Source organism: Pelophylax lessonae (assembly GCF_965119305.1).
Source record: "Pelophylax lessonae genome assembly, chromosome: 2".
Lineage (NCBI taxonomy): Eukaryota > Metazoa > Chordata > Amphibia > Anura > Ranidae > Pelophylax > Pelophylax lessonae.
This window is the reverse complement of record NC_138769.1, coordinates 650,307,936-650,318,128: the sequence shown is the minus strand read 5'-3', so window position 1 is coordinate 650,318,128 and position 10,193 is coordinate 650,307,936. Positions and strand designations below refer to the sequence as shown.

Sequence of the window (10,193 nt, the reverse complement as noted above, 5' to 3'; positions counted from 1 at the left end):
ACACTGCTATGGATGGATGTGATCTGTGGGTACAGTAGATCGGATGCGATCCCTCTGTACACTCACAGCGCTCTCTTCAGCCCCCACCGCTTATTCGCTGCTGGTCTGGTGGGCGTGTCTCCCGTACGATGGATGTTCCCCTGTGAGTTTGACACGAGTGTGTGTGGCCCCGCCCCCTCTCTCTCTCTCTCCGATCCTGAGGAATGTAGTGATCAGATGTGTTGTGGCGGAGATCGGAGATCGGGGATCGGATTGTAGTGCGGGGAGATGTGCGGGGCTGTACCGGGGAGGAGGAGGAGGAGTTGAGCGGTGGAGGACGGATCCGATCTGTGTGTGGTGACCGGTGGAGATGGCAGGAAGAGCCTGGAGTTGTCCCCATTAGGTAGGGAGAAGGGTGGAAGTGTGTGAGTTCAGTGTCAGGGGTGGTCGGTGTGATTTGTATTGGATGTGATGATGGGGGATGGGGGGGATGCTGCTGCTGGAACTACTTGTATCATTGTATTACTTTGTAACTCTTATAAATCCGATTGCTACTTTTAACCCTGAACTTTAGGCAACAAAATGTTCATTTTAAATCTATTCTTCAAAAACCACAAAGGATTTATAGCTAAGTCTTTGTGTCCTCCGAATACTGCAGCAACCCCAGATATTACCTTGTAAAAGTAGAACTGACATGATCACTGTGCTGTTACAGGGAATAGAGCTGTGGGAGTGGCCCAGTAGCTCCTCCCACTACAGGCTGCCTGCAGAACACTACAGGTGGGGGCGGAGACGGGACCAGTCACCTTGCATATAGAGAGATAGTGATAGTGAGCGGTCTTTATTACAGGAAGATCCGGCACTGACATCTGTTCTGTCCAATTGAAGCCCAACTCCCGTTAACCAGAAAAGTATCCCTTACATTGGAGCTTTGACCGGCACTACAAGGGTTAAGTGCTGACATTTTGTCTAGCGGACCCTAGACTGCTGGAGTGGGGGGGAGAAGAAGGGGGGGGGGGTGGAGAAGACGCTGCAGAGAGGAGGGGGGAAGTGGGGGATCAAGGAAGTAAATCTTTTTTTGTTCCCCCCTAAACCCAAGTAAGAAATTAACCCTTGCCATGCAGACACAGCTCCACTGATAGGAATAATGGTTTATTCGCTTGGAGTTACATAGTTAATCTGGCTGAAAAAGACAAAAACCCATCCAGTTCAACCAATAAAAGGGAGCAAAAAAATAATCTTACAATCCTATACCCGCGGTTGATCCAGAGGAAGGCAAAAACCCCAGCAAAGCATGATCCAATTTGCTACGGCAGGGGAAAAAATCCTTCCTGATCCTCCGAGAGGCAATCAGATTTTCCCTGGATCAACTTTACCTATAAATGTTAGTATCCAGTTATATTATGTATGTTTAGGAAAGAACCCAGAACTTTCTTAAAGCAATCTATCTGGCCAGAATCCGCTCTGGAGGGAGTCTGTTCCACATTTTCCCAGCTGTTACTGTGAAGAAACCTTTCCGTTTTCGTAGATGAAATCTGTTTTCCTCTAGAAGTAAAGAGTGCCCCCTTGTCCTCTGTGATGACCTTAAAGTGAACAACTCAACACCAAGTTCACTATCTGGACCCCTTATGCATTTATACATGTTGATCATATCCCCTTTATGGGGCTTTAAGAATACACATGACTCTTGTCTTCAAACAATATTTGCCTCCCTTGGAGTTTAGCTTTAAGTACGGTTTAGAAGAGTTTAAAGTCAGTAAAGGGAATTAAATCGTAATTAGAGTTCTGAAACTTAAAGACCAACTCTAGAAAAATGTCAAAGTCTTCCCTTGCGGTGGGGCTGCCCCAGGACTGCAAGGGTTAACTGCTTGTTTTAAGTCTAGGGGACGGGACAAGCACTTTTATTTTCCCGATCCTCCGCTCCCCGGCAGACATCACTCTCCCCCCCCCCCCCAACGCTCCGGCATTGGACTGTCCCTCATCGTCCTCACATCTGATGTCGGGATAGGATCCTGGCATACATTTTCAGGAGGTCAGAGGTCATCCAACCATCGGATTGGAGGAGAGAAGAGTCTGCTGGGACCGGTCTAGCAGCGCAGGAGTGGAGGATCCGGTGAGTAAAAGAGATTTTTTTTATTTTTGTCCCCTACACATAAAGGAGTATTTAACCCCTGAAGTGCTGAGGCAGCCCCACTGCCGGGGGGGATTTTTACTTTCCTGGAGTTCAGCTTTAATGCCTGGACTGCTGAATATACCAACTTATAGGCAGTTTAGACTTCTTCTAAGAGTCACATCAATCATTGCGAGCCAACATGTGACTTTCCAGCTACTGTCTGGGGACATTGTCCCGCAGATTACGGCCTGGGGGGGCTGTATAACCAAATTGTTTATTAAACTGGAATCAACTATGGGTGCATTATACAATGTATAGGTCGCTACGATAGTAGGAATCGTCTGAATTTATCGGTGGGCATACACACTTCGATAAATAATCAATTTCTTTTCTGATCGATCTCTCCCGATAGGAATCTATACTGTATCTAATCTCCATCTCTATCTAATCTATAGTCAACAACCCTTTTTGATCGATAGGGCCACACAACACACAGAGAAGTGGAATTTGATTGATAGTTGGTAGATATGGTCGTAAGGTATTGATCGTGCCTCTAGTTTCACAATCTGATCAATGAAATTATGACTGAATTCATGAACAAAGAATCTTAGTGCTGTTGGTCAGTGCAACACGATCAATACATTTCCACCCTGGCCACTCCCCTTAGTTTGATCCAAATTGATTGGAAGTCGATCCGAAGGGAAGTTATGCCAAGTCAGTTGTTTGCAGATTTTATTGTTTAGATTGAAATTTTCATCAATTGGATAAATAAAATCGAAGTGTGTATGGCCACCATAATATATAGAAGAGGGGTGTTAAGGGATAGGAATCAAAGACATTACCAAAGACCGACAACTTAATTACCAGTAAATAGGGCTGACCCCTAGGAATTTAGGCAAGCATATATATATATATATATATATATATATATATATATATATATATATACAGTATATATGTGTGTGTATATATAATATATATATATATATATATATATATATATATATTCTGCCTTCTAAAGAGCATGCTGGTTTTTGTAGTCCAGCAGAGGCCAGTGTTTCTCTGAGATGGCTGTGTGTCCCTGCTTCCTTCCAGCATGGATGGGGTTACTGTCAGTGTCAGCCGGGTCCTGGGAGCGCATAGCGCGGCTGAGCCGGTCCCCAGTGACTGAGCCTACTTCTAAACAGTCAGGATCATGATAACTAGATGAAACAACTGGCAAACCGACAAGTGTGGGAAGAGGATACAGAGTGCAAATAAGGTTGTGAGGAGCTAGGGAGATCTCCGAGCACAAAGGAGACGTACAGCCAACTATTATCAATTGGAACAACTCAATACAGATCACATATTGTAGGGGGGTGCTAATGTTCTATCTAAGCTATACATTCAATAAACATTTCCCTTTCCTGTGGATGAAGATGCTCCCGTCAACCCTCTCACTCACATTCTACCCTTAGGACTCGTTCACATGGGTGGCCAGGGGGTACCCGTAAAAGGTTAAACCAGGGTTTCACCATCCCCCAACTGTCCACCTTAACACAAAACTGCAGCTGCTTAGAACTGGACACATGGCGTAATCGCAATAATTTGCTTCTTGGCCATGGGAAAATGTAAATAGCATGTGACATTCAAGTGAATAGGACCGCACTGCAATTGCACACTGTTGTGGCACAGTGGGTCGGAATTTTGAGGGTTAAAACAGGTGACAAGGAGGCCTACCGTTAAACGCCATGGTGAATCACTTTTCAAAGAGGAAGCAATATCGGCTGCTTGTGCAAAGGAGCATAAAGAAAAACAGGGGGAGCCAACTAAGTGTAGTAAAAATTACCATTTTTATTAAAAAGAAATTGGCAGCTCAGGGGATCGTGCATCAGGTAGACAACTGCTGTATAGTAATACAGCCTGTTGGTACACTCTTCCGCGATGTAATACTCCTGCTGCCATTGGCTTGGTAAATGGACGCTGAATAGACGGACCCAGAAGTTCCGGGAACTTGGAGGGCGCAGGTGCGGAAGTGATGTCATACCTAGAAAGACCTGCGTTGAGAGGGTGTGGCTATGTGTTTTCCTTTCTCAAGCCATGGAAATGTGTGAAGAAGCCCATAGATAGATATTCTACTGTCAATATTCATGCATTGGGCAACTTTGACCAATTAGAGCCATAGTGGAGCAGCACCTCTTACATTGGTGATCAGATGGAAGAATGTCCCACCTACTACAAGGACAATATAAAGGCACCATCAGATGGGAGGTCAAAAAGGCACAACTCGAGGAACTCTTAGCAACTTCTGGAGGAACCCTTTTTGGAAATTATTGCTTTAAATCAGTGGTTTCCGATTTCGGCCTGAAGGCCAGATGTGGCCCTTTGCTTGCCTTTATCCGGCCCCTGGGGCCCATTTCTGACACTAATGATGTTGCACTATTCCTCCCACTAATATCATTGATGGAGCATTATTCCTCCCACTGATACCAACAATGGGCCACTATTTCTTTCACTGATACTAATGATGGGGCACTATTCCTCCCACTAATACCAACGATGAGCACTATTACTTCCACTAATACCAATGATGGGGCACTATTCCTCCCACTAATACATGGGCCACTATTTCTTTCTACAAATATCAATAATGGGGCACTATTCCGCCTTCTAATACCAATAGTGGGGCACTATTCCTCCCACTGAAAACAACATTAGGCCACTATTTCTTTCACTGATACCACTGATGGGGTACTATTCCTCCCACTAATACCAATGACGGGGCACTATTCTTCCCACTGATACCAGTGATGGGGCACTATTCCTCCCACTGATACCAGTGATGGGGCACTATTCCTCCCACTGATACCAGTGATGGGGCACTATTCCTCCCACTGATACCAGTGATGGGGCACTATTCCTCCCACTGATACCAGTGATGGGGCACTATTCCTCCCACTAATACCAATGATGGGGCACTATTCCTCCCACTGATACCAGTGATGGGGCACTATTCCTCCCACTAATACCAATGATGGGGCACTATTCCTCCCACTGATACCAATGATGGAGCACTATTTCTCCCACTGATACCAACAATAGGCCACTATTTCTTTCACTGATTCCAGTGATGGGGCACTATTCCTCCCACTATCAGCACTGATGGGGCATTATTCCTCCCTCTAATACCAATGATGGGGCACTATTCCGCCCTCTAATACCAATTATGGGGCACTATAACCTCCCACTAATACTAATGATGGAGCACTATTCCTCCCACTGATACCAATGTTAGGCCACTATTTATTTCACTGATACCAGTAATGGGGCACTATTCCTCCCACTAATACCAATGATGGGGCACTATTCCTCCCACTAATACCAATGTTGGGGCACTACTTCTCCCACTGATACCAGTGATGGGGAACTATTCCTCCCATTGATACCAGTGTTGGGGCACTATTCCTCCCACTGATACCAATGATGGGGCACTATTTCTTTCACTGATTCCAGTGATGGGGCACTATTCCTCCCACTATCAGCACTGATGGGGCATTATTCCTCCCTCTAATACCAATGATGGGGCGCTATTCCTCCCACTAATACCAATGATGGGGCGCTATTCCTCCCACTAATACCAATGATGGGGCGCTATTCCTCCCACTGATACCAGTGATGGGGCACTACTTCTCCCACTGATACCAGTGTTGGGGCACTATTCCTCCCACTGATACCAATGATGGGGCACTATTCCTCCCACTAATACCAGTGATGGGGCACTATTCCTCCCACTAATACCAGTGATGGGGCACTATTCCTCCCACTAGTACCAATGATGGGGCACTATTTCTCCCACTAATACCAGTGATGGGGCACTATTTCTCCCACTAATACCAGTGATGGGGCACTATTTCTCCCACTAATACCAGTGATGGGGCACTATTCCTCCCACTAATACCAGTGATGGGGCACTATTCCTCCCACTAGTACCAATGATGGGGCACTATTTCTCCCACTAATAACAGTGATGGGGCACTATTCCTCCCACTAATACCAGTGATGGGGCACTATTCCTCCCACTAATACCAGTGATGGGGCACTATTCCTCCCACTAATACCAGTGATGGGGCACTACTCCTTTTCTAACCACAGAGTCAAAATGTAATAATTACAGCTTACCGATCATTCAATGTGGTGGCTGCAATGGTTTTCTTTTTTAGGCTATTCTTTCCTCTGTTTTCATTTGGTGATCCGGCCAGTAAAACACACCCTATGTTAGAGTGCCTCCGCTCTGGAAGAAAAGAGAGGAGTGTTTGATGTACTAGTAGATTTAGATACACTAAGAACGGGGGATGGGGCAGTCCCCCTGTGAGAACACAATAGCTCAGCAGAGAGAGATCTCCGCACTAACATCGGATGTGCTAGTACGGCGATCTGTAAGGTTTTTTAGTTCTACCCGCTGGGTTTAAGGAATAAAAAATCCTGCGTGTACCCAGCGTTAGGCACCATGGACAGGAGGAGAAAAAGTTTCCCCCCTGATAGGTGTTGTTTTTTTTTTTTTTTTTAATTTCTTTGTCATTTCATTCTTTTTTCATTTCATTCTCAGATTACTAAATAACGGTACCGTGTCATTTTTGTCCAAGCTCCACCTTGAATGACACTTTCCATTTTCAGTATAGTTCTTGTTACATCGTAGTGATACTTGTCTGCACCAATGCCACCTATTTCACTTTCCCAACTTATTCTAGGTTTTCAGAAAACGGCCATTGAAAAGCTTTCCTCTTCTTTGTCTGTTCTTTGCCTTTGATTATTTTGGTCATACGGATGAGCCCTTTCTTACAAAGCCCGGCTTCTTGAGGATCTGTGTTGTAAAGCATTCTTTCTGGTCTGCTTGTATAGGTATTGTGTCCACGCTGAATATCCCAAGATTGCCATTCATTTGTGTCACTAAATTAAATTTACTTATTGAGAAGGCGACCCGGTTATTCCCTTTTCAAATAGAGAGCTGGGCAAATCATTTTTGGAAGCCCATGAGAAAAACAGAACTAGACACTGGAAAATTGACTTTTTATTTCATTTGCAGTAACCGGTAATCCACATGTAGAGCTTTTCATCGTGTAACCGAAAAGAAAACGATTTGGTAGGAGGATCAGAGTTTAATTATCCACTAAATGTAATTTTATTTGTATTCCTACCCGTAATTATGTTTGTTTTCTCTTTTCTCAGGAATTCCTCGGTGAAGCGAGTACCAACTCCAGCTTCTGGATATTAAGCTGTGCCGGATTAGGCTCTATTTGGAGATTGCGCAATACGGTTTCCTTTGGATAATCTTGTTTGTCTTAACTTTGTTTAACCTTTGATGACGTTGACCTTGTTGGCAGAGCATCATGGCATCCAGTTTGACATGCACCGGGGTGATCTGGGCACTCCTGTCTTTCCTCTGTGCCGGGGCTTCATGTGTTGGGTTTTTCATGCCTTATTGGCTCTTGGGATCTCAGTTGGATAAGCCGGTATCGTTTGGTACTTTCCGAAGATGTTCTTACCCTGTTCGAGATGAAAGCCGCCAGACCACGGTGATGGTTGAACAGTGTGGTCGCTATGCCTCTTTCCAGGCCATACCAAGCCCCGAGTGGCGGATCTGCACTGTGGTTACTGGACTTGGATGTGGTCTTCTTCTTCTGGTGGCATTGACCGCCATCATGGGATGTTGTGTCTCGGAGCTTATCTCCAGGACTGTTGGGAGAGTGGCTGGTGGAATACAGTTTCTTGGAGGTAAGTTTGCTGGTTCTTTCTGGCCTTCCACGTCTAATGTTTAAAAAATGTAAAAAAAAAACAGGCACACCTATAAAGCAGGGTGATTTCTGTTGCTGTAATGCTGCCTTAATGAGTAACTCCTCTGACTGATCTATGTACATTGCAGGGATTTTAACAAACTTTGTTGCACATTCCTTCCTTTTGTTTTTCTGAAGAAATAGCTGTTTGTTTGTCTGTGTCCATGTGCAAAATAAATGTGTCTGGGAGTGACTTTATACTTATCAATCAGCTGCTACACTTTCAAGGATTTAATGAGGAAAGTGGCAGGGTCTGCATCCCTTTAGATGTGATTTCCCTCTGGGAGTACCTAATGGCTGATAGCTGATCACGTGGTAAAGGGTCCGCTGTGATTGGCTCTTTACCCCGATCTGTGATCAGCCGTGTCCCAAGGACATGGCGATCATAGAGCACGAGAATGAGAGGACGTCCATGGACACCCTTCCGGCATTTAAGCCAGCGCTGTAGCCGTCTTCTGGCTATAGCGCGGGCGCCAAGTGGTTAAACAGGTGAATGATAGCCTGTGCTGACTACGCTGCATCACTTGCAAAAACTGATTATGTCTTATCAGAGCTGAACTCCAGGCAAACCGATAAATACACAAATTAAATGCATATATGGGTGCTATTGTACCCGCCTAAGGTTTTGTATTGCTTTCCATTCACTCCTGAGATTTACACCGCTCTGGCACAGAGCATACCAAATTTTTCTCTGCTTCAGTTAAGCAACACAGGTCTTGTCCCTTCTTCAGCCTGTGATTGGACAGTGAAAGCAGAAGCAGCAGACTAATGAGCTCCTCTCCCTGTCACTCTGCTTTCTCCTCCTATTAGCATGTTTCTTGAGCACTGCCGTACAACTTTTTCACTCCTCGTGCTGCTTCTTCCTCTCCCAGTCAGAGCCCTGCTGTACAATAAATTGCAAGAGGCTGATTTAGGTAGTTGCACTACTTGCATTAAAAAAAATACATTTAATGGTTGATTATTGAGTACAGAGCAGCATTAATTTGTTGTTTATGGGGTTTTTTAATCTTCCTGGAGTACAGCTTTAATTGGACATGCACTTACAGAAACATATATATTTGTAATTACAAATATAATTATACCCAGTGGTCTTTGTTTCTTCTATCATGACCAATCTGACCCTCAGAATATGTTTTTGAAACATAAAGCGAGCATTTAAAGTGTCTATAAAGGGCACTCTCTATAGGAAATTGGCTGACATTTTCCAGTCACTATAATACTCTTTTGCCTAGTATGTGTGCCTTTGTACACCATGCACTGCCTGGTTCTGATACAAAGACTGAAGTCAAGCTATCAGACAGTTCAAAATCAGTGGTAGGCTTTTACTGTGGAAATTTAAAGATACAGAGCCCCAAATATCAACCCATTGGCTACAAACTGACATTTTCACAATACTTCAAAATGGTTCAGAGATAAAATCTCCCATTGGACCAATACGTTTACAATGCAGATGTGTCATACACCCCCCCCCCCCCCTCTATAACATTTACAATATGGTAAGACAAGTGGCAGACAAGTAATCAATAATGTTTAAGAACGTTATTGTGAATAGAGATGATTACCCTATCACTGTGATTTAGTACCCTCCACCACCTTTGGAACTCACTGCCTTACTTGTCTGCTACCTAAAGGCTCCTTCTGAGTATTCACGCTTTAACCACTTTACCACCGGAGGATTTTGCTGTCTTACGTCCAGTCCACTTTTTGCGATTCGGCGCTGTGCAACTTTAACTGACAATTGCGCGGTCGTGCCACGCTGTACCCAAACAAAATTTACGTCCTTTTTTTCCCACAAACAGAGCTTTCTTTTGGTGGTATTTGATCACCTGTGCGATTTTTACTTTTTGCGCTATAAACAAAAAAAGAGCGTACATTTTGAAAAAATAACAATATTTTTCACATATTCCCCCCAAAAAAATGTAAAAATCTAATTTTTTTTTTTAATTCTTGGCCAATTTGTATTTCTGCTACCTATGTTTGGTAAAAAAAAAATCACAATAAGCGTATTTTGATTGGTTTGCGCAAAAGTTATTGCTTTTACTAACTAAGGGAAAGATTTCTGTCATTTTTGGTGTTTTTTTTTAACGAGTAATGGCGGCGATTTGCGATTTTTTTTTTTTTTGTTTTTGCGGGACTGCGACATTGCGGTGGACAGATCGGACTCTTGACTGACATTTTTGACACTTTTGGGGGTACTGCAGTAATCAGTGCTATAAATATGCACTGTTACTGTAAAAATGACACTGGCAGGGAAGGGGTTAATTTTATTGGAGAGGGAGGGGTTAATGTAT

At 44.0% G+C, this 10,193-nt stretch overlaps 1 protein-coding gene across 1 annotated transcript in view; it reads left to right on the top strand.

Annotated features, from left to right (window-relative positions):
- Nucleotides 1-325: 325 nt before the first annotated feature.
- The window catches only part of LHFPL6 (LHFPL tetraspan subfamily member 6), a 270,614-nt gene continuing 260,746 nt past the window's right edge, over nt 326-10,193 (top strand). The window contains exons 1-2 of the mRNA XM_082244287.1: nt 326-382; nt 7,298-7,843. Of these exons, the coding sequence (XP_082100413.1) occupies nt 7,459-7,843 (385 nt within the window). The 5' untranslated portion in view covers nt 326-382; nt 7,298-7,458. The remainder of the gene's footprint in view (nt 383-7,297; nt 7,844-10,193) is intronic.